Here is a 26,237-nt window from a genome sequence, read left to right as displayed (position 1 = left end):
ATTTTAAATCCAGGGAAGGATCGTGGTTTAAGACATGCCTTTTAAAAATGAATTTATTGTAGATTCCGTAATCACAGTGGGCACATTTAAAATTTTTTAAAAGATTATGTGTCAATAAATGACTCAATGAGTATTTATTATTGATTGCATAATCACACTGGGCACTTTTGAAATCCTTGGAAGTTTTGTGTTTTATTTGATGAGTGTAATTTTTATTATTGTGCCTTATTTCCCATCTAAATGTATGGGGGTAAAGTGAACTGTACTTACCGCGTGACGTCAAAATAGATCAAATTCATGTTTTGGTCATTGAGATAATGCTCTTGGTCTTTTTCCCAACGGTCTTGGTGCATAAATAACGATTTTGACATATTTTGATCAAAATCCATGTAACCTCAGAAAAATAATTTAACATCTTTGACTCAGTCACACACCTGCAAATATCAAATGTGCACATGATGTACTCTTTCAGCATCAAGATAATGCGTTTGAAAGCTTTTAACACCAAATTTATGTGTAAAAAATAATTTTGGGTAAATTTTGCCCTAAAACTATACCACAGAGAAGAGTTATATTGAATTGTTACACTTCTAAGAGTCATAGGGAATAATCTAGCGAAAGTCCGAACTCGATACATGACCTAGGGAATGAAATATGTTGATTTCTATTATATTGAGCCCGCAGTTTTTCCTGTTCCCGATTCACTCGAAGTCCTATAACTTCTTCAACTCCTGTTGAACCAGCTTCTTGAAAATCAATAGCGTCCGTCCTTAATGTTCAAAGTACACGGTCACCACAACACAATCGGCCACTTTTGAGTTGGAGCACACACGGACGGACGGACAGACGACAATACAAAACCAGAAACTATAAAGGATCTGAGGATCCTTAATAAAAATGAATGTTTGTCTGTCTCATATATGTACCTACTTACATCGTTTATCCGATTGCGATGAAACATTGGGGAATGGTTGGACGTATGCCCGCGAAAATTTCTGAGTTAGTAAAACATTTTCCGAAATTACCACGGTAGCGGGAATTTACGTTTTTCATTCGAAAAGAGACTGGACATTTAGAACGTAGGTATTCTTTGAAGATGTACTCCGAAAGAACTTCTCGAATTTCCCACGGGGGGACCCCACATGCGGTACGAAGTTCACCGGAACTGTTAGTAGGAAAATGTAGGAAAGTATGCTGAGGAACTTGCAGCATGACGTTGAAATTTGACAGGATCTGTGTATGGGTTTTGGAAATTTTGGAGTGGTTTTCCAGTTGCAAGAAAACATGTTGACGATGTATGCAAATTTTTCGAATCACAATTGTTTACGCCTTTCCCAAGAGAATGATGTCTCACGAGATTTACTCGCCCGCTGTTTGCCAAGTGATTTTTTACCTTATGACGACGTCGTCGTAGTTTACCCAGCACCTGATAACGTCTAAGAATAACGTTTCGCCTTAATTTAGTTTGTTATTGTTAACTTTGATTCATCTTTTAGAGTATTTCCAGATGTTGAGCTATTTTTTAACAAAAATTCAGAATTTTTTTGTTGCTAGGTATGGCTCACGTTTGTGTGAAAAAAATCACAATTACGTTCCCAAATCTAAATAGTGATACAGCTACAAGGTTACAGGGTGACGTAATTTGCGAATCTTTTCCCCTGATAATAGTCCTCTCTGATATCGTACAATATTAGCTTAACTAAATAAGTATACTCCTAAATGCACGGTAATTAATCGCATACTTATTACAACGTACTACTTTTTTGATAATTGTTAAGAAAGTGTTATAAAATCTAACTGATAAAACTGATAGTTGTAAGTGCACAGTCTGGTGGAAAATGTTGCGACAGATTCGAGTACACGCGATAACCTCAGCACTTTGTCCTAAAATCTTGAAATTGCGTTGTAAATATTTCGCAATTCGGTCCGGGAGTAGATCCCTGAGGAACGCCATTCAAACTGACGTGTCCATCTCGAGTACGTGGATTACACGTTCCGCTGTTTTTTGTAGCTAACGGTTACAGGTGCCTGACCTTGTAACGGGTATTATGAAAATAATGGGAACTGAATCTCGAGATCCTTATATATTTCTAATTATTACCTGATGAAATAAACCGTTTACTTTATTCGACCAAATACGAATCGTGTAGGTAATTTTACCGTTGCTGATCCCAAACCAACTGCCGCCGATGGTAGACCATTTTCTCGTTTCATTGTTATTTTACCATTTTAAAGTAAAGCAGGTTACGAAGTGGGTTAAGTTTGTATTGGTATCAGCGAGATTTGTATAAACACGGAATTGTCAGTTTAACATTTTTTTCCTTGCCTGATAAATCTGTTTTTGAGTGCTACGCGTAATCAATTTCGCGTTCGCGTGTCCAAAACTCTTGTTATTATCAGATTCGCCGATGAACTTATACGCACGCAAAAATAGAATTTTAGATAACTTTCACTGCATTCATGTATTGCCTTTATTTTTAAGTGGGCGGGACTTCAGCCAATCGGCAATCCAACCCACTTTACAAACATCCATGCCTGGATTCGAACCAGGGACCCTCAGTATCACAGTCGAGCGCTTACTCCATTGCGTCACACGCGCTAGACCAAATTTAGCAAAGGAACCAGAAAAATTTGTGCTACGACCTAGTTCGACTTGAACAATAAACACACACAGTTCTAGCATTATGAAAACGAAGATTGTTCTACTTTTTCTTTGTCATCTTAGGAGGAGGATATCTGATTGCAAACAATGAACGCAATAAGGACAAATGACTAATATTTCTGGCTGAAAGCTTGTGAGCATAGGAAACGAAATCGAACTTATCCTGTTGTTTGCAAATTAATCAAATTTTTACTCTAGAAGACACCGTTGAGAGATATTTATTACAACGTTTCGTTTCGAAGAAATCATTATCAACCTTATTTTCTTACATCTATAGGTATGACCTGTAAAAAAAGTACACACTGTATTGAGTAGCATTTGATTTTTCGAATACAACACAAAAAAACAAAAGTGGAAACTCCCTAAGCGGGAATAGTAAATAACCGGATTCGGTAACGGTTTCTACGGGAAAGCAAGGGCCGGAAAGCGAGATAACATCCCCCTCCGGTAGGAATTACTGTGTAAGAAAAAGTAAAAACTATAGTTAGGGTGCGGTAAACTTAATGTAAAAGCATCATCAGTTAACACGGGCGTTATCCTTCTTTAAAGTGGTCAGTCAGTGGTTTCGATTAAACTTACGTTTCTGTAAACCAACAAAATTCGGCTATGCCATGGGGGGGAACGACGGTTTTTCTAGACGTCTCAATAAGGATGTGGGACCGGTGTCAAAATTCAAGTTTTTTAAGAGCGCACCTAACGGATATAATCTCACTTAATAGCGTGCTGTAACCCATTGAACTAACTGCGGTTAATTATAGTTATCCAAATAGTCGGAATGAAATCTCCAAATTCGGCAGTCAATGCCCTTTTTTCCTTGGAATGCTAGGTCAGACGGAATCTCTTATTACGTTGATAATTGACCTAAAAGTGAATAAGATTGATTCTCTCTCGTCTTCCCTGGCAAGAGAGCTTTCGGCGACTGTAAAATCAGTTTAAATATTCCTATGGGAACGGTTGCAAACGGCAAATTATACAGTTTCTTATTTTCGGTTAACGAGCGGCTAATTTCTACCTTAAGTTCTACACAGAAATATTTTCGGAGCGCCCAACTTAAAACGTTCCCGATCGCGGTGTTCAGCAGAGCTGGTCAACTCCACAAATGTACGCTGTGGTCCTAACTTCGGGTATGAAAAATTAAGGCGGAAAATAGGTGCTTTGTTAACAACGTGAAATAATATATGGGGTGCTCTATTGAAAATTTGTAGAGCCCCAACTTGAAAATATTTTAGATCTTATCAATGTTAGAATTCTGTCAAGTTTTTGTAAACTATACCGGGGCCTCCTTTTCGAGATATAGATATCCGGCATTCATCGTGTTTGGCATTCTTTAAAAATCCTGGTAGTGCCTCTGGGACATTTTTCAATAATGGAAATGCGTTTCCTTCGTCCGTTCATACATCAAACCGTGCGAGGGATCAAATTTTACCACTGTAAGGACGTAAAACGGTTGTCGGAGTCTCGTTTTACATATACACTGTGTCCAAGATAAGAATGTCTTATCATGAGGATCTCCGAAACCATACAAGCTACGACGATGGTCAAATTAGGGAAAAGTTGCATAATTAAGCAATTATTATCATGCTTTAAAGAAAATTATAAAATTCCGATTACTTCCGAAGATATTCCATAAAAACCCAAATTTGCCGATTTGGTTTTTATTTTTTTCTGGTGTTATTTTAACAGATACCGAAAAATAAAAAATCTCTGTATTATTGCTACTTTTTGAGCTGTACAAGACACCGTTGAGAGATGTTTAATACAAAGTTCCGTTACGGGGTAATCATCATCAACCCATAAACCCGTAAAATAGTAGGTACATACTGTCTTTAGTATCATCTTTTATTACAAATACAACCATATACAAGTTCCTCTACCAGTTTTCCATCAGATCGCTATTTTTCGAGCTACCGCGGTTTTAAAAATCTCCGCCCCCCCCCCCCTACGCTGCGCCACTGGGTAAACTTAATAATAACACATTTTCAAAAATAAAAGAAGGTTCAAAATAAACTCTAATTATGACGAGTACGTAATTACAACAGTTGTTCAAAATGTCCGCCGTCTGCTAGGAAACAAGCTTCAGCACGTCGAAGAAAAAAGTGCCGGTCTGATCAAAAACCGGTAGAGGAACTTTTTATTCAGTTTTCGTTGTATAACACCATCCCATGATCCCACAGTCCGTGTGCGCGAATTTCGAAACACCCTGTATGACACACACACACAAACCAAAAGTTGGAAACCGTTGATTTCAACAGGATGGTGCACCCGCGCACAATCCCCTAATCGTGCAAGAATGACTATCGAAGAAATTTCCTGGAGAAAGATTTCCAATTTTACAGCATCAAATATAGACTTTTTTCCAAAAAGGCGAATAATTCAAAAAGCATATGAGCATAAAATGTCTAGGATACACAAAAAATGATGTGATGTGAGCTGTGAAGTTGGAGTCCATTTATAAAAATGCGAATAATCTCAAAAGCACAAAATTTGTACGAATACGAACGAAGCAAAAAGTATAGGGTTTCTCAGTATATTTTGAGTTTTGACCCCCACTTATTTTCATTAATTTTGGGAACAAAAACAGTTTCAAATAAAAGTTTTATTTATTTGATCTGCACCGACTATAAATGTAGCAACTGCTTGAGTTGAATATACAGGGTGTGCCCAACAAAATACGTTTTTAATATCTTTAACGGAACACCTTGTATATTTTTATAGTTTTGGGTAGCCCTGTATTTCTTGATTACAAATGTACAGGGTGTTCCTAAATATAATGTAAATACGGAAGGGGCTAATTTTATGATTAAAAGTCCATACAAACATAGGTCAGCGAACGCTTCGCTACCGATATATAATTTCACCGTTCCCATTACAAATTAAACCTTTAAATTATAAACGTATGCAAACACAAGATACAATTTTCAATGGCAACTGTCAAAATTAATAATAAACAAGATATTGTCCAAATAAAGCTAGGGCCTTCTGGATCATTTTAAAATTAGAAAAAATAACACCCTGTAAATCCTCATTACCGTGGTCGTAATGACCAATGATGTAAGCACTTCAGCGTAACTTATATGTTTAAAATTTGAGCAAAATACTTCAAAAACTTAACACATTTTAAAATTGTAACACCCTGTAGATCAGTAACGAAGCGTTTGCGGACCTATGTTTATATGAACTTTTAGTCATAAAATAGGCCACAAAGAATTAGCCCCTTCCGTATTTATATCATATTTAGGATCACCCTGTATAATATTGTATAACATTCGTTTCATTATAATATTAATGTAGCAGGTAAGTAGAGGCAAATAATTTAATGTTTTTTTTTATTATAGAGAATATTATATATATATAAAGAAAATAAAAAACATTAAATTATTTGCCTCTACTTACCTGCTACATTAATATATCCAAAATAATTTTCACATGGAGCAATATATCAATAAAAATTCGTTTCATTCTTTAATGACTTTTTGCAAGGATAACAAAAGTGATGACTAAGTTAGTATAAAATACCATATTTAAGATCCTATAGCTCCTCAAAGTGACTTCTACTGTTGTCTATGCACAACTGGACTGGTATCTCGTCTTCAAATTTTCTCATGCATAGCCAACTATGTGATCCCTTAGTGCAAAAGTCATTACAGAATATTATCTAGATATTCGTTATCAGGAAGTACAGGGCTACTCAAAAGTATAAAAATATACAGGGTGTTAAATATATCGAAACTTTTATTTGAAACTTTTTTGTGTTATCAAAATTAATGGGGTCATAATATGACTGTGACACCCTGTATAAAATAAGCACAAAATCGAGGTACGAAAGTATTTCTAATTTTAACATGGAAGTGTAGGTGTAAAGTTGGAGAAATAGAAGTACGGATAGGTATATAGAAATAAATGTGAGGTTAGGGTTTCATTCCAAAAAGGGTCAATAACTCAAAAAGTCTAAGAGCTAATAATATAGCAAAAACAGGCACAAAATCGAGCTATGAAAAAGTTCTGCGTCATCAGTTTGCGAACAAATTTCAAACGAGTTCTTTATTCTTTATCACATATCACCACATAAGCGAGAAAGAGATGGTAACAATAGTTGGAGATTGATTCACACATTAGTGACGTAGGGCTCACCTTTCTTGAATTCAACTGTAGAGGTGTGACATTTTAAAAATTGGAATAACGCGAAAACCACAAGAGTACCAAATTCGTACTCAAAATTATTGTAAATTTATAAATGGGACTGACTCCAAATGCATGGTCCTCCAGCTTCGGGGATTTTTGCAGTCCTTGAAAACGAGATTGTCTAATAAAACGAGATAATCATCTTCGCCAAAAGATTAGGCAGAAGTACACGTACTACAAGATTTGATAAGGTTGAATTGAAGGCAAAGGTCGTAGCCAAAGAGTCTTTGAAAATTTGGGATCAAAGGGAGCTATGCGCCGCATTCTAACAGATTAGCATTAAGTGATGGTCAGAGTTCAGCGCAGTGCCACGCCGTGGCATTACCGGAATGCTAATTTCGATTCTAGCAGAAAATATCAATTAGCGCCTTTCTTCTAAGTGGGAGATTTTCCCATCGTTGTCCTTTTAATGAGCTCATTAACAAATTGCACTTCACGAAAATATTCGCGCATAATTAGCTCACTTTCTAACGAACGCGTCCATTCTTCACGAGGCGTCGCATATTTACGTTTTATGTAACAAACGGGGTTTGTAGTGTCGCAATTTTGTATTATTAATATTCATAGCGGGTACGTGTTTGATTTAAAAAAATCACATGCCGACCTTGACGTTCGATTAGAGAAGGTCGGCTGTGTTATCGAATTTTGAGTTTATTTTCGCGATAACCCGCGAAATTTGCGTATTATTGGCGGATGCGTTTGGAAAGTGCAGTCGTCGACAAACGCAATCGGCAGAGATGCTGCCGCTGTTGTGAGTTATCACCAGATTTTGGGAAGTTTTGAAATCTGTCATCGTTTCCACAAACTTCGTCGGCGATTCCGCGATGAAACCGCGTCCGCGCGTCAGCGGCACGTATTTATCACGGTCGTAGTAATAAGGGAAAATCCTTCCGATTTTCCTAGGCTACATTAACACATTTCACTGAAGTAACTGTATCAGTGTGTGTGTTGTGTTGATAGGTAAGGACGACGGACGTCACGTGGCGACGCTTAATTTTTAAGTTCACAAACCTCCTTATCGATTAGTCTAACCCAAGACACGCGTTTTGCGTACTCTCTAATAGATGATGTAATAACTTTGAATTTACCGCGGACACGTCATTGGTAATGATTTCATAAATTGTAGGCAGGATTTTCCGTTCCACTTCATTTTGTTTTACTATTCCCGAAAATAAGATTGTTGTTGATTTAAAAGTATAATTAAGGTCTGGCGTTATCTTATTTACTTTTGTGATTAATTTGTTATTGCCCTCCGCCGTATTAAATGTCTGCAAGTGTTGAACAGTACGCGCTTTAATCGCCACCGCGAAGAAGAATCATAGGTAAGCGTAAGAGGTAGATCTGCCGAATTCCGACAAGACGCGGCAGCGACGCGTCATTTAAATGAGCGATTCGTGGGGGACGATCGGATTGGTTCGTAGCGCGCCGTTTCCATTTATAAAGCGGGAACTGCACAATTTCTATTAGTACGTCAAATAATTTCATTCGAAACGTTTTGGCATTCTGCTAGTTTCTCTCTCTTCTTAATTGGAAGAGAAATTGAATGGGAAAATTGAAAAACACGTGTCCGAAAATGTTTAAAATGTATAAAATACGAATGAAGCGTTTGAATTTCTTCGACATTTCGCGGGCTTTCCACAGTATTTGACCAATCAGGAAGATTACGGTATTTTGAGAAGTGCGCGTGACCGTGTTTGATTAGTTGTAATCCGTATCTCGTACGAGTTAAGTGCAAGTGATTCGCGTTTTTTTTTGGATTTTTAATTGTATTGATAACGAAAAGGAAAATGGATAGCGAAGGGAACTTTATCGAAATTTCCACAATTTTTGTTACCGGTTTCGTCGGTGTTTGTGTGCTGTTGTTCTTTTACATAGTTAGACTGCTCAATGCTGAAAATAAAAACGTGGACGATAGAGGAAAACGTAAGATACTCTCTCATTCATTAATTCACTCAAAAAAAGTGTAAACTTTGATCAGAATTTCACCTACTAAATAACACCACGTGTGGCAGCGTTTAGGTTATTTTTACACCGTGACCGGTCGTTAAAGTGCTCTCCACTCCCATTGCGCTCTAAAAATACCATGAAATCGTTGTTTTCGCTCCAAATTTCTCATCATCACAATTTCATTGCAGATGAGAAACGTTCCGAGCAAGTTGAGAAGAAGAAAGAAAGTGTCGTTTCCAAAAGTAAGAAGAAAGTCTCAGTGGAAGGACGGTGGACTGGCCGTTCCGACAAGCAGTCCTACACTCACCCTTGGCTACTTACATCGTTGAAGGGGCACACCTCCGAAGTGCTCGACATGGATTTCTCTAGCAACGGAAAATATCTGGCTTCCTGCGCTGACGGTACGTTCTTACATTTTGCCTAGCTCTAGTAACTTTGATCTTTTTACCGCTACTATCTTATCCAATTTATCAGACAATTTCAAAGTTACAGATAACTCTCGAATCAGTAAAATGGCACTTACTCAACACGTACACTTTCGATTCTTTTACCACGAATCATGGCCAACTGTAAATTAATCATCGGGTACAAAAAAAGCAACATTTGTTTTTAGAGAGTGAGTGCAGTGTAAGTGACTGTTGTTGTTATTAGTGAGTGAGGAGTGGTTCCCATAACGGTGCCTGCACTGTGACAGTAGGTGTCTCCTGTGCGGCTCCATTCCTGTCCCGCACTCCTCTCTAACTTCATGTAGGTAGATCACCTTTTTGTAAAGGGCTTCCCTGATTTATTGCATTTTGTATGTGCATTATGAGACACTTCTATTCCCTCTTTCTGTGCGAAGCTGGTTGGCTTGTGAACTCAGATTGCCTTTGCTATTAATGTGCTTTTTTACCAGAATCCTCTCGGACTGTAAATAATTTAACAGACCGGTTGGGTCCCTGGTGTGCACAAGGAGGAAATCATTGTAAAATTAGCTACATAAGAAGTAAACTAAAATTCAAAAAATATACAATTTTCACCTCATTAGGGCCATGCTAATATCAAACATAACAACGGTTATAGAGCCCCTGGCTTTCTTTCCCTTGACTATCTCGCATGTTCTGCTTCCTATAGGAGTTGTTTACTGTTCCAACAGCACCTAGGATTCTTGTTTGTTTTCCTACACTTATCATCTTATCGTGGTTGTTTTTGTTTTTCTGTTGACAGTGTGTCACTGAGTGGTTTTTTATATTGACAGGCTAGTTTCGAACTTATTCACTTTAACGTCTCTTCCATGTTCGAAGGAAAAAGAAGCACATAGTTAAGTGTACGAGTACAGTCCCTTTCAATCTTTTGCCTTCAGTCAGTGATAATCTCACTACTACAATTAAAGTATAATAGCATGCAATAAACTTTTACCTACTTTATATTGTGTGTCCCATGAGAATTATGGACTTATTTTAAACGTGTACAAACGTGTGAGACGCATTAAGCCTGAAAACTCAAATTTAGGAAGATTTTAAAGTTTAAAAAATTTCGAAAATTTAAAACTGGAAAAATTAACGGGGAGGTTTGAAAATTTTCAAACATCTTAAAAAATCTCGACAATAAAAAAAATGAAAACATTCCAAGAATTCACAATAATTTTAAGAGTAAAAAAATCAAATTCAAGAAGTGTTGAAAAATTAAATTGATCACAAAAACTCAAATTCAGGGAGGACTTGAAGGTTAAAAAACAGTTTTAAAAATTCAAAAAAATTCCAAAAATTCACAATAATTTCAAGAATAAAAAAATCAAATTCAAGAAGAGTTGAACAATTAAATTTTATATATCCCAGAAAATTTTTACTGCTTAATTGATCACAAAAACTCAAATTTAGGGAGGATTTGAAAGTTAAAAAACATTTTTAGAATTTGAAAAAAATTCCAAGAATTCACAATAATTTTAAGAGTAAAAAAAAATCAAATTCAAAAAGAGTTAAAAAATGAAATTTTATAGATCGCAGAAAATTTTTAGTTTAATTGATCAAAAAAATTCTGAGAATTCGCGTTTCCACCTTTTGAGTCCATAATTCACGAGTGATCGATGATTGATTTTCCAACCCAGGCACGCAGGTGATCACTTGCAAGGAGGTTTTTGGGAGGCTCTCCCGCTCATCCCTTGCATCTTCTTCTACGCATTCTCGCATGTTTTAAATACAGGCATCTTGATCCCAATAGAATAGGATTATGCATTGAGGAGGTTATCTTGAGATTAAGGCTCCCAAATCCTTCTATCCTGTACCCGAGGACGCCCTCTCTCAATTAGTCCAACCCTAATCACCGAGTGTGGACTGTTAGTGATTTTGTTATTCTGTGTGCAGAAGAGCCCGATCCCGGTGGCAAGTTGCAAGATGGTGGCACGAGCAGTAGCAACAACGACTCCAGTCACGAGACCAGCGTCCCGTCGTCCGAAAGTCCGAGCCCACGCACCGGCCTGTCGCGCCGCCAGCGCAAGAATCGCCGCCGCGACGACTCCTCGCCCGAGCAAAAGCGTAAATTCCGCAACCGAAAGAGCGAACTCGCCGTCAGCCGCAAGCCCATCGTCCATACGCCCCTAAAACAATTTCTGAAAATCGGAAACATCCCCGAATCCCAGCTGGCCTCGCTAATGCAAACCTTCTTCCTCAGCCCCGAGCAGATGCTAATAATGGGATACCCGCTGGAGTACAGCGGCTACTGCAACCGTGCCATCATCTTCAAGAGTCCCCTGACCATGCCGAAGGCCCAACAGAAATTCCCGCAGAAAAGCGCGCCGCGCTACTCGAAGATAAACGTGAAGGAGAGCAAGTTTGACGTGAACGCCCAAGAATTTGTGCCGGGCATGGATTACTCCGAAATCAAAGCGGAATGGAACGCGAACCATGATAGCGGCCAGGGTTCCGCCAGCTCGAGCGTGTCAGAAGAAAACGACTCGGAAGGAAGCAGCACGAGCCTCGACTGTTACCCGCTCACGCCCCCCGACTCCGATGCCGGCCATCAGGAGACCCCGAAACCGCCCCAACTTAACGACTACGAGATCGGCGAATCACACAATTGCGTACGGTGCGGGAACGTCTTCTTCATCTCGAACCACGGCGAGTACCTCACGCAGGAGCAGTGCACGTACCACTGGGGCAAACTTCACAGTGTAATCGCGACGATGGGCAAACACACGCGGACCTGCTGCTATGTCACCGAGTATTCGTGCTGCCACGGGAAGCCGAACTCCCGCGGCTGCACCGTCGGCAAACTCCACGTGTGGAACGGCACCTCGGTCGGTTTTAACGGTCCGTACGATTCGTACGTGCGCACCAGGCCGCGAAAAACGCTGCCGCCCGACGGCAATTTCGGCGTGTACGCGCTCGACTGTGAGATGTGCTACACGGTTCAAGGACTCGAGCTTACCAAAGTGACTGTGATCGGAGTGGACGGACGATTGGTTTACGATAGCTTCGTTAAGCCAGAAAGCGAGATAATCGATTATAACACTCGCTTCTCTGGAATTACGGAGAAGGACTTGAGTAGTAAAAGTGGAATTAAAAGTTTACGCGAGGTACAAAACGATATAATGGGCTTTGTGAATGCCGACACGATTTTGATCGGACACGGGCTGGAGAACGACTTGCGTGCGCTGAGAATTATGCATTACACGGTGGTGGATACGGCGGTTGTATTCGCACATCCGAATGGACTACCCTATCGCAGAGCGTTAAAGTCGATAACGTCCTGCGTTTTAAAGAGAGACATTCAGTGTAGTGCCAGTGGGCATAACAGTTACGAGGACGCCCGCGCCTGCATGGAGTTAATATTGTGGAAGGTCCGTAGAGACTTTCTAAAACCGATGGACCCCTACTAGTGATATTTTCGTACTCGTCATACCTTCATTCGTGCCTTTATTTATTGCTGCAATACCATTCTCATTTTTTTTTACGTTTTCTCCATTTCTTTACTTACATTACGTCTAAATGTACTGAAGGAAATGTGATGTTAGTTTGTAAGCGTAACACTATGCTTAAGAAACGATAGTATTTTATGTTCCTAGAAAGCGAATCTATAAATACGTGTTTTGTACGACTCTAGTTTGTAATTTTTTTGATAATAATACTTGATAGAATGGCCGACGACAAAACGGTAAGCAACTATTTTACTATTACGATGATAACACATTTTAAAATGTTCAATGATGTTTAATACATTGAAATATAACTTTATTATATTTGTCAACGTTGTTATTTTCTACTGCCATCCCCGATCTTGGCTCCTATCCGTTGTAAATTGAGCACAATAAAATCCTGTGTACACAGTGCCACGCTTATCAACAATAAACCAACTTTAAGATACTCGTTCTTCTGTTTTGTGTACCAATCTTTGTTTGCAAATGGAATTGTAGAGGATATTCAACCAGGTAAGTTCATTGGAATGAATAACCTTGGAATTAAATCTCAAATCATTGCAATTATCCTAAACACAAAAAAAGTCAACATGTTGAATTTAACTGTTTCTCTCCCACTCGGCCTAGTAGTCCGAGCCATTTGTAGTGTTGACCTACCTGAATGTTTTGATCACATAAGTGCAAACAAGCTGAATGTGAAATGGATTAAGAGTACGCATCACTCATGTGTAAAGCCCTCTTTTTCAAAAACGGTTGAAGAAAGGCGTACGCTCTCGCGGTTGTTCTTGGGAGAAATGTAGTCCTCTACAATTTATTTTCAATACATTTTTTGTATCTATTATGGTTGGTTTGGCTTGCGTTTTTAATCAAATGCGCGCGATCGTTATGTTCGTAAGGAAACGCCGTAAGGCTCCGCTAGTGGAAGTGCTTCCTGTCTCTCTTACAGAGAATTGACTATAGCCTATAGACAATGAAAGAAAGGGGACTGATAATATCCTATCAAGAGCAATGCCGCCCGTTGACGCTGTGGCGGGCATATTCTCGATACACAATACTTTTTATTTATTACGTACCTATAATATTATAATGAACAGAATATTTGTTAAAATAAAGTTTCGAATAATAATCTAATATTTACTTTCTAAAAATATTGATGTGTGGTGGTACGTGCATACTTTATGCATACACACTAAATAGAGCGCAATAGCAACGGATCTTTTCATGTTTTTAACACTCTTTACCTGGTAAAAGAATCGAAGGTCTAACGCCAGATGTTTGACACATGTGTCTACCATTTGGGTGAGTCACTGAGATTTCACAAAAAAACGAGTTCATTTTATTACAAAAATTTGTGTGTGTTTTTTTTAAATACGAGTATAGATACAAATGGTAAAAACAATGTAGAGGGAATTTTGATAGCTGAAATGAAATTTCTGGTAAAGACAAAGGGAGTATTGCACGCGAAAAAGTTGCAACACTGTCAGTAGGTATTCGTCTGCGTCGCTGTATTTAACTTTGTAAATTGTTCATAAAAACATTTATTTGTTGTCAAAGAACAGTGCACAGTAACATTAATGCAGAAGGTATTTATACTATGCGAAATTAATAAACATAAATAAATAATATTGTATTGAGACAAACCATAAGCGGGGAACTTTTTTACCATTGGATGCCCTATTTAAATTAAGCACGAATAGTGGGGATATACCGACCTATGATACCAAGCTTTGATTGTAGGTACTATATTCAAAGATACAACCATTATGATACAACGCATATACCTTATTTACAAAGAATTACCATGAATTATTCTTTCGAGTATTTTTTATTTTATTTTATTTAATTATAAATAAATTCTTGTTTAAACTCAGATTTGGCAAATAATGTAGGACTTTGATTATAATTCGCTTTCCTGCAACCGGCCGTATAATTCTTAGAAATAGAATAGTAACCTTTGAAGTGATCAAGTTGTTTTTTACAACTAAATCTAAATATACAAATTCTGCCCCAAAATTTGTAGCGCCCGGTGCGGACCGCACTTACGGATAGACTTCTCAACAGTCGAGGGGCAAACCTCCCTCGAAAATAATGTACACCAGACTACCAAAGACTACCAATGGAAATACTAAAGACTACTAAGGACTACCAAAGACTACCATTGGGAATTCCTAAGACTACCACTGGGACTACCAGTGGACTATCAAAGACTACCAGTGGAATACCAAAGACTACCAGTGGAATACCAAAGAATACCAGTGAGACTACCAAAGACTACCACTAAACAGAAGTAATACTGATATGCATCGGATGAACAAGACGTTCACCCACTTTTTAATATCGCCAAACATCGAAGAGTTTCCATCCATAATGAAAAAAAAAAAAACAAAAAAAAATTAGCTTCCGTAACTCGCAAAGTGGGTTATCATGGTTTATTAGCCAAAGTTTTATTTAATACAAAAAAGAAATATATAAAAAACAAAAAAAAAACCAGTTGATATTTTTCTAGATTGTCTCTTGATTTTCCTTTAACAGGGTCTTTAATTTTTTATAGTTCGTCGCTATTTCCTCGCGCCGAGTTGTTGAGATTTGAAATGGATGATTCCCTTGAAGTAAAATAGGTCCATAATAGTTATTTATGCATCAAGGGCATTCAATATTTATGCCGAGGGCGACAGAGCCCGAGGGCCTCCGACCCGAGTGATTGTAAGTCGCCCGAGGGTTAAATATTGAGTAATGCCCGAGGTGCATACAACATTTTATTTTTCATCGTTCCAAAGAATGCATTTCCAATATACAAATGTCATGATTATTGTTTGCCCAACATTAAAGTGCTTCATACGAATCAAGTTGCATCTTTTTTATTACATAATATAACTCCGTCAATCAATTTGACAGGCCGTTTGAGGGCATAATGAGATGACAATCCATTATGCCCTCTCATTATGCCCTTGGGCGTAATAGACTGCTTCATATATCACATATGACAGATATAATTGACATATAATAGGCAAATGAAAAATAAAATATAAAATCGTCTTTATCAAAGTATATGGCCAACCATTTTGAAAATTGATTGATTGCATAACGCTATAACTTTTCATTCTGAACAACTTTTCTGAATAACACTTTGGCGTAATGTGAACGGAAAAGGTAGTTTACCTAGAACTAAAATATTCCATATTGTAGAATCCAACGGTGACATCATCATTTGTGTGTTAATGTGCGAGGCGAAGCCGAGCAATGTGTTAACGGTTCTATACAAACGTGAGACTGGGTGCCATTTACATTAGAGTGTTATGCCCTCCAATTGCATGCAGAAGCCAGTTTGTTCATATTTTGGCGTTTATTGGGAGACGCCGAGGGTTAGAACGATACGGTCTTTACCACCCGCACGTTAGTAAGGGAGTTATTGCATTGGGGTAAAAAATGACCCCCAACTGTTATTTACGAAAATACACGTTTTGAAGCACCAGGTATCCGAATCAAACAAAGTCTCTATGATGTCGGTCTGTCGGTCCGTCTGTACTCTCATTTCCGATTAAACGGCTTAATCGATTGGAACCAAATTTGATACACATATTCTCAGACATAAGAGGAAGAGCTGAAAAGGTTTTGGGCATAATCACGCATGCGTAAGGTGTCAAAAATGTTAAATTAATATTATGGCGAAACTTTTGCGTCGAATTGTACCAAATTTTGTAGATGTGTATATAGACACTTTGACACAACCCGCACATTTACGTTGGTAAGGGAGGTATTGCATTGGAGGTCGGTCTGTACTCAAACAAATTTGGTACACATATTCCTAGACCTAAAAGGAAAATCTGAAAAGATTTTGGGCAGAAACGCGCATGTGCAGGTGTGCGGGTGTTATCTGTGCTGGCCACAGCAAATTTTTTACATTGGTCTCCTAAAATGTTCGTTCATATTTTAGATTCCACGGCAACTTGGGTACATGCGTGAGGCGAGGCGGCGCAGCCGCCGAAGTCGAGCGATGTCTTCTTTTGTGTGTCAATGTGCGGAGCGAAGCCGTGCAATGTGTGAACGGTTGTATATAAGCGTGAAACTGTTTAGCATCTACATTAGGGTTTCATGTATGTTGCGCAGAACGCAACTTACTTATTTACGGAGCAATTTGCACGAAACTTTGGTGTTAGGTTCTTCCACAGAGTTGTATATAATAAATAGAGAGACAGTGTTGTTGCATAAAATTCACTCCAATTGGATCTTGCGCAGGCCGTTGACGAGTGTGCGCACTAACCGGATGAAGATATAGTGACCAATAAGCAACGTAGGTGCGAGCAAAACAAACGCATTTCACGCACCGCGAATGCGTTAAAACTATATAAGTATGTGACCACTGTAGTTGGAGTTAATTTGGCAACGCGCAGGTCCTGTGTACAGCTCCTCTATTTACTATATACGAGTACAACTCTGTGGGTCCTAACAAAAACAAATGAAATGCGCTTTTCAAAACTCGTATTGCGCATGCGGAGAGCGCAACTGTCTTATTTTTGGAGCAATTTGAACGAAATTTGGATGGTAAGTCCATCTAATAAAAGCAAATAAAACGCATAGGTACGCAAAAAGTCGTGTTGTGCGCAAAACGCAACATTCTTATTTTCAGCAGTATTTGTGAGAAATAAACTCACTCTAGCGGAGATTTAAAATGCAAAGCATTTTTACCAACCTATAGGATGAGATTGACTAAAAAAGAGAGTATCAATATATTAGTTCATTTTGAGCCGAATCAAGTTTCTTTCTTCTTTTTTCGCCTTTTACAATATTCTAACCACACAGAACACGGTTCAAACTACATTATCAAAACAATCAAGCAAAAAAACAAAAAATTGACAAACGGTAAACCACACAAAACGGCGATTGTTAATTAAACGCCGTGATCGGCCGAGCGAAGCGAGTTCCGTACCGATCTAGTTATATGAAAGAATAGAAATCATTTGTTTCTGAAAATGAATGTAATCTCGAATGTAATTTTTATTATATTTATGTTACAAAAACTAACGTTGTGGATAGGAAAAATTCAAACAATAATTTTGATACAAAAATATAATTATATAATTACTCTCGTATACCCTTGCTGCCATATTTTCCTAAAAATATTTTTGTATAGTTGTTGCTCGAGATATTATCTGTCGTCAAACCTATCCTCTGATAGGAAAACTGAGAAAGGAGTCATGAGTTTTTATATAAGTGCGACAATGAAAGAGTACCATTAAGACTACCACTGTGACTACCAGCGAATACCACTGTGACTACCTGAGACTACCACTGTGACTACCAGAAACTACCAAGACTACCAATGTGCCTACCAAGGAATACCAGAGACTACCAAAGAATACCAGAGACTACCACTGGGACTCCAAAGACTCCAAATAATTTGTACACCAAACTCCAATGGAGGTTCGCCTCTCATCAACAGTAGTATACAGGGTGATTCCTATAGTACCTGCCACCGTTTGGGAGCGTGTAGGTGGTGCGTAGGGGAGTATTTTGATATAGGACACTTGGGGTCGGAAATATAAAATAAGGGTGCCAGAGCCAAATTTACCTTCTGGAATTTCGCGCCTGTAGGTAGGCAACCCAACCGGCCGGCGGTGCACACGGAGCGATCTCAGGCGGCGATGTGTGGCTGACACTTGATCAGAATTTTGTTTAAACCCACGAAATCCCGTCTGCAACGCAACTTTGCCAAATTTAAACTACTACTATCTATCTCTTACAGTTCCCGAATTCCCCATGGTGACCCTCGAATTTGAATCACCCTGTATAACAAACAATAATTTTGTACAGAATAATTGAACACGCACATTTCACATTTTCCGGAAAAAAATTTCTTTCCTTTCCCCCTTATCGCCGGTTACTAATCTAATCATATTTCATGATGCCGCGGATGAATATTTTGTCGTAGTGGCTCAGCTCTCAGTTATCGCGTGCAGTTACGGGTATCGTCCAAAACTGACCGCTTAAACTGATTTTAGCGCATTTCCACAAACATAAGAAAATGATCTATTGTGTCCATTTTGTCTGTCCGCCCGTCCCTACGACTGTGGCACTATCAGATCTTTATCCATTGCTATTGACCTACTTTTTTACTAATTTGTTTCGTGTGGTTTCGAGTTTTGCACAAAGGAAGGAACTTTTTCTGTGCCATTAAAAGAACTTTTTAATCAATTTTTGCTTGAGCTGTCTGGCGAATAGTGGCAGTTGATCCATAAGACACAGTAGGCTGTAATCTATGATGGGCATGGGAGCAAGGAGTTCGGAAGGCCCTAGTTGGTTAGTATTTTAAATAAGTTCGAATGTTGAATTTCGTGTGATATTTAAAAAAAAACCAATAAAAGTATTTGTGTAGTAGGTACTTACGTCAGCTAGCAAAGCCGTTCTAGTAAAATCTATGTTTACGTTTGTTTTAATTCCAAATAAAAATTTCTTATCTTAGATTAAAAATGGAGCATAACGGAACTTTAGCAAACAAGACTGCAAAATCCAAAAAAACCGAAACTTCAAACCCAAAAGAATGGTTTTTTATTTTGTCATTTTTATGATTCATGTGCCACAGTTACCATTTTCGATGGGGAATTTTTGAGTTTACGCATGCCACTATCGAAGGAGGACTAATATGCAAACGAATCATCGAAATTGTGTCGAAACCAACTCCTTCACGTCCGCATTTTATTCTTTATTCTAAATGTGAGAATTTGTTCTAAATTCAAAAGATCCCAAGGGTTCCTTCACCGTCGATGTTTCCGAAATATTCGCAAGATTAAATACTTTCTGATATTTTTAGCAGTATACTTTCTCTTATGATCGTGAATAGACTAAAGATACTTTAAGGCCTACACCGAACGATTCAAGGCTCTTATGTTCTGATGAGTTTTGATGTGTCTTCACAAATGCAATATTCGGTTTCAGATTATTAAACTAAAAAAACGCCCAAAATAAATACAAAGAGGAGCGGACCGAGAACTGAACCTTGCGGAGCCCCACCCCAGACGGTGATATACTTTAAATTCATATTGAACGTTATAACGTTGCTTGGAGATGTTTAAAGTGAAAGTAATAAAAGTGAAACCTTTATTTGTATTCAATTTGTGGAGTCCAAAGATAGCTTAGAGCATATTTAATATGGTATAATGGAAGGAAAACACGCATAGTAATTATGTAACACCCGTGACAATTTTTATATAACCAAAACACCGTATCATAACGTTTTACGCACGTCTATTATTCGAAGATCACTGTCTTCATTCACAGTTACGTAAGTTTGGACTAAATGAAGTGTTTTACCATAATTGAGGAGTTGCTCAAGACGTAAAAAATTGGGCTCGTTCAACTTTGAATTGAAAGTAGCACTTTCATATCTTATAGACGATGATTTTTGTTGATCTTGAAAGTAGTAGTGAAATTGAAGTGGGCGACTTGAAAAAATATAATCCCATATAGGTCATATGTAACGTATGTACGTTCGTGCTAATACACTATTACTGCGGTAACAGCTTCATCTCAACTTTCTACTTTCACTACCTACTATTTCCGATCTTCTTTTTTCGTTACAGATCGCACAGTTCTGCTTTGGGACGTTAAGGATTTGCATCAGAAGGATCACAAATCGCTGAGGATTAACGTTGAATTCGATTACGCCACCTTTGTTAAGTGGAGCCCGGATTCTAAAGCGTTTCTGATACACAAGTTTAATGGAAATTGCGTTGAGGTATATAAGATTGAGAAGAAGAGCGATGGTACTATTGGATCTGCGTCGAAAGCTATTACATTTGCAAAAGTAAGTATAGTACGTAACATTTTCAATTTCTCTATAAGGCACGTGGCCCGGTGCTCACGTCCGGTTTTGAAACTGTGCGGCGCCGCTGCGTGAAAGGACCGGCAACGTAAAATTCGCGATTCCGCGATCGCATTTCCGTCCTGTCAATGCTTTTTATCTGTCCACCGACCACCGGATAGAATGGGTGAAAATGAAAAGTTTAATCATTATACAATGGTTTAATATACAAGTATTCTGCTTCAAGATTATCTTTTTATAAATACAGAGTGTTCCAAAATACGATTCGTTCAACAAATTATCTCCACTCGTTGCTCGTTCTTCCATCTGCCCATATCTTTGGTTAAGTACTTCTTATTGAAAAAAAGCACTTGTCCTTCACTTCAGATATTTGCCCAAAAGCCCTATACCCCATCCAGACGGACGGTCAGACAGAGATTACGATCTCGTAAAGCTTTTTTGACTTATAAGAGCATTGGTGTGGTTGCATGGATTGTGTGGATTTTACCCATTTTGTACCAGTCATACTACAAATAATTTTTTAGGTGTACGATGACGACGTCGTCGGACTGGGCATATCGTCCAACGGAAAATTCATCATCACCTGCTCGAATAAGACTGATTTAGTCGTTTGGGACTTGCGCGGTCAGCAACTGGCTCGAATAGATACGTACCTAATGAATACTTACTGCGCCAAAATTTCGCACTGCGGAAAATACATCGTGGCGGCGGGTAAGTTTGCACTTGTAGTAGAAAAAATGTGATTTGTTCGGTTCCAGGTTTCGCTCCCGATGTTAAGGTCTGGGAGGTGATTTTTAGTAAGAACGGCGAATTTCAGGATGTTAAGCGAGTGTACGATTTGACCGGTCACACTTCGGGCGTCTACGATGTTGCGTTCGATGTCGACTCCTCGCATATCGCTACTGTGTCCAAGGATGGGACTTGGAAATTGTTCGATACAAAAAGTATGTATGACTTATTGTTGTAATGCGATGCGAGCCGGTTGAATTTTCAGTTGATTATAAACGAGGAGAAGATCCACATCTAAAGGTGACTGGGAAATATCAACATGGGGGCGTGGCCAAAATTGCTCTGTCTCCCAATGCCGAAGTTGTGGCTGTGAGCTCCTCTAGCACTGTTGCCTTATACTCAACATCTAATGGACAATTGCGGCACTCAATCGAGAAGGTTTTCAATGGTGATTACTGGTTTTGCCGACTGTTTTACTTCAAGTGCCTTTTCAGTATAGCAATGACTTTATACTTTTCCAGGTGAAATAACTTCGATAATGTTTGACTCTTCCGGCAAATACCTTCTCCTAAGCGGCGACAGACAAATTCGCGTCTTCCACAATGTTACCGGTTACTGTTGCGAGATCGAGATGGCGAAAGAGAAACTGAAACAGCACCAAACTGCGACCACCAAAGATCGCTTGCAAAAACTTGTTTGTGATAACGAAGCGTTCCTTAGCAAACTTGGCGTTAAGGTGTAAAGAAAGGTACATTATCAATGGTACTGATTTTGAAATAATTAAGGAGAGCTATATTTTTAATATTTGTTAATTAATAAATAAATATTAGCCTCTTGTTATCTTTCTCTTCGGGAAACCGTTTTGGGTCTTTCTTGACATCATTTTAGGTTCCCGATGTCTAAATTTTCCAGTCTCTGTAGACAGATCGATCTTATTTAAATAAAATTTATTTTACGAAAATTATTTAAACAAAAAGTAACTGTAAAAGAGCAACAAATAAACAATAAACTGCGGTACGGGCTAAAACCTAATGACAAAATTGACTTTAGTGGGATCGGGGCAAGGACAAGCAATAAATTTGTGACAAGGACACAAATATTACATACATACTCACAGACATACATCAATAATTGTGTTCTTTAGTTTAATATTTAATCTAGAGCACCAACGCTGTCTACGTAACGGCATCTTTGTTTTAACTTTCGTCATGAAAGCGTCATGCAGTTTAAGTTTTTTATGTTTGTTGTTATTTTTATGTTATTACTTATTAGTTATGTCACCTAATGCCGGGACTGACCTCGACTCTCACTGTAGGCTTGAAATCCCTGGACAAAGGGCAAGTTACCTATCTCGGGGGCGAGATCTGCCTGACAAACATTTTTCGGTTTAGAATATGTGCGATATATGAGTTGCGATTCACTAATTTTCACATATTTTGTTGTGAATGTTGAATTTGCTCTCAAAGGTCATGTAATTTTCCACCTTGCACCTTTCAAGGGCCATTTTTCGATTTCACATTTAATAGTAGAATTCAGTTAGCTTTTTGGAGGGAATAGCCATTCCGGTGGCAATTTTTAAATGTTGCCTAGTTGAATTTTTATTTTAAAATTTAAAATCTAATTATAAGGGTTAATTACATTTTAAATTTTCATAAATTTATGAAACTAATAAAAATTGCTAGTGTAATTTTTATTTTAAGGGTTGATTTCATTTCCGTGTTATTATAGTGTGAAGTTGGCATTGAACCTGGAAGTTAAGCACACTATCTACATGGTTTAAGTTCGCCTCTGTACATTCGCCTTAGAATCTTGGGTTCCAAAAGAAATTGGCGTCAGGAATTTTCACTTCTGGATAAGTTGCCCATAAATATTTATCCAAAATGGACTCCCAGTTAAATTATCCCTATTGTTCACCTACGTAAGTCAAAATTCATTCAAAGAATATTTTCGAGCAAAAAATTCTTCACTCTAAATTTAAACACGAACATCCCAGACCCGCCCTTCTCTTGAAACAGAAAATTACTCATTAGATAAGACTTTTGAATGCTCGCTCCCGGAAAATCAGGCAGTAGAAAATTCGACCCTACTGGAAAATTCGTCATGAATATCAGTTATTTGATAGTCAATGGGGGTTTACAGTATAGTTGAATTCCGCAGTTCTAATTTAATAAGCGTGTACCTGAAACCATAAAACATTTTTTTGGACAGTAAAAGTTTATTTAAAAATAGAGTCCAGTCGCCATAGAGACGATGCCCTTTAATCCGTATCGCGTCACAATACCAGCTTCCACGCCGTTTCTTCATTGCGATGATGCCCACTGTACGACTCATGGAAATTGAAGAAATATCACTAATCCCTGCTTCCGGTGGGCTAGGGAAACCAGAGGCTTAGAGACCCTGTCCTGGACTGAAATCCGAAACCGATTTCTCCGTTTCTAGAAACTACGAAATCGCCAAAAAAGCGAGGCTACAACCCGCGCGAAAGCGGTCCATCAAACATCGCGGGGCATTCCGCGGTCCGAAAAGGCATCTTCGAAAATCTGTAGGTTCTGTAGGGAAACAAGTTTTATCTCGGTCCTCGCTGGCAACGGGCACCTACCAGTACCCTGACTGTAAGCAGTTGCTGATTTTGGATTTGGTCTAGGGAAGGGGGCATACAATTTTGAATATATTTAAAAAAACATTTATTTTTCATTTGCCGATTATATGCCAATTATATCTGTCATATGAGGTACATAAAGCAGTCTATTACGCCCCCGAGCAAGGTTAATAGACAGAATAGGTTGCCTCGTAACTTCCAGCCAATAAACGTTCACTATTAAAATACGCGAATGACGTCACCCGGAATCCCACTTTGTCCACATCATAAAAATTAATTATTAACGCAACAACAACAGAACAAGTTCAAAAAATGCAAAATGGATCGAAATGGTACTTTACACGGATGTTCTGAAAAGTCCTTGCATTGCATTGTAAGAAACATGCTAGCGAAATATTATAAACACTTTATTAAAATATATGAATAGTTTATTTATTGTCCCTCTCTTATTATGGGCCCTCAACAGGCTTTTGCCCAGTTACAGAGTGATCCGCATAAAGCTATTTAGGAGGTGTCACTGCAGAAGGTCTTAAGTTGATGTATAAGTATATATACTAATCCGGTATTTACCTAACTTACGAATTAGGAAAACTGCAGGAAAACCTAATTCGTCCTGCAATATTGTTTGCTCACGCCTCACTCAATTAGCACCAATGCCTAGAACCTTTCAGTACAACTTCTAGTTTTTTTTCTTAATAACCATAGAATTAGTTTAAAGTTTTTCTCATTTTTTTAAAATTTTGTCTTTCAGGTTCTGATCTAGGAAATTTAATTTTTTTGCGCTTTTCTTCCAGTTTTAAATTTAGATATTTAATTCTAACAAAAATTCTTAGTCTGCAAAATGCTTTTAGCAAGTCATTCGGTACATCTCTGACTTTGGTTGCAATAAAAGCGGAAGTTGTTACAATAATTAGTTTACATCGTTTAAATTCGTCCTCATGATATTCTTGAAAATATTTATCCATCAGAGTTACTTGCTGTATCCATTGTTGAGAGGGTTGAATTAGGCCACCAAATGACAAACTTTGAATCCAGGATGGAATGTTGTAATTATGTAAAGTAACGGCTTCTTCAGTTTGGTATGTATATCTACCAAGGTGTGGATATTTCTTAACATTTTTTTTAGCCAAATAACCAGCAATATAGACCAGTCCGTCATTTTCGGACATTTCTCTGCCTGATGAACTTGGAATAATTGATCTATCAGAGAAATCTTGACTTTCTTGTACTTTAGTCAGTGCTACGTCCGTATTCATTTTGATAAATTCAGTTTCTACTACTTCGGGAACCCTTTATGCGAGCTCGTTTTAACACGCTGGATAGTAAATATTCGTCCTGTTTGATTTCAGGAGAAATTTCCACATTGGCATTAGTTTGCACCATGCCGGGATTTTTGCCCAAAAGGATCATTCTAATCCTGTAAAGCGCGTTTAGGGGTGAAGGGTGATCATGAAGACCTCCCCGGGTTCTAATCTGAAAAAAAATTATTAGAAAATTGTAAGCAGATGTTGTAAAGATTTCTGCCTATAAAAATAAAGCTATCTCCTATAAGTCTGAAACACAAATTCACTATACCTGAGAAAAGAAATTCTCCAAACAGTCCTGATTGAGACGATGTGTTAATATATATTTAACATTCAAGCGATCTGCAAACAATTGCTGCAATGATCTAGTTGAAATAATTATCCCTTTCTGAAATACTTGAAGGGTTTTTTTTCCTTTGCATAACATCCCACTAATCGTAGATATCATGTGATGTAACACACCTAATACAAGCAGGCGGCTCTGATTTTGGGGTGACAGTTCGAATATGTCAAACGTAGAAAAATACGCGTTTTTCGTTTTCTTAAATAATAAAGTATTCTAATAAACTATCATTACTCTTGACTTGTTCTACGAATACTTCAGTGGCGACGAGGATTGTGAATACGATATTCGCGCGCGTAGAAAAAGAATTCTGGGAAGTAAGGGAACTTAGAAAATTGTTTGAATGACGGAATATCAGGAGTTCATTAAAACTTTTCAAGCCGAGTTGAAAGCTCAACGGGAGGAAGCGAAAGCCGAACGTGAGGAATTGATTCAAATAATCCAAGATCTCAAGCGAGTTCAGCCGATTACAATTCAGCAACGTGGTGAAGATGCAGGAGCGCATGCGAGGACGCTGCAAACGACATCGGACTATCAAAACGTCGCTCAGCAAATTAGGTACGTCGTTCGTCTACGCGCCTGAAGAAAATCTCACTTTCGAACCATGGATTGAGCGTGTCGAATGGGTTTTCGCTTCAGATCGAGCAAAGAGTCTTTCGGGATCAGATAAAGCGGCTATCGTACGTTCGAAACTCTCGGACTCCGATTATAAGTGTTTTGCAAGCTCTATTTTACCGAAAAAGCCACAAGAACTCACACT

The 26,237-nt window shown here is 38.3% G+C and overlaps 1 protein-coding gene across 6 annotated transcripts in view; it reads left to right on the top strand.

The window, feature by feature from the left end:
• Positions 1–22,066, top strand: part of LOC116179315 (transducin beta-like protein 2) — a 124,198-nt gene extending 102,132 nt beyond the window's left edge. For 3 of the 6 annotated variants that reach the window (XM_031499082.1, XM_031499081.1, XM_031499083.1), the window contains 2 exons: positions 8,980–9,192; positions 11,134–13,015. In XM_031499082.1, coding sequence (XP_031354942.1) covers positions 9,147–9,192; positions 11,134–12,647 — 1,560 coding nt within the window. In that variant the 5' untranslated portion in view covers positions 8,980–9,146 and the 3' untranslated portion in view covers positions 12,648–13,015. Of the gene's footprint in view, positions 1–7,663; positions 7,805–8,297; positions 8,768–8,979; positions 9,193–11,133; positions 13,016–20,260; positions 20,485–21,026; positions 21,214–21,260; positions 21,447–21,496; positions 21,680–21,752 lie in introns of those variants that run through there. The other 3 variants (XM_031499085.1, XM_031499084.1, XM_031499080.1) reach the window with 3 other exon arrangements.
• Positions 22,067–26,237: the final 4,171 nt, after the last annotated feature.

Source organism: Photinus pyralis, unplaced genomic scaffold (genome assembly GCF_008802855.1).
Source record: "Photinus pyralis isolate 1611_PpyrPB1 unplaced genomic scaffold, Ppyr1.3 Ppyr1.4_LG8, whole genome shotgun sequence".
NCBI lineage: Eukaryota > Metazoa > Arthropoda > Insecta > Coleoptera > Lampyridae > Photinus > Photinus pyralis.
The sequence above is the reverse complement of the archived record's forward strand: the minus strand, read 5'-3'. Positions and strand labels throughout refer to the sequence as shown.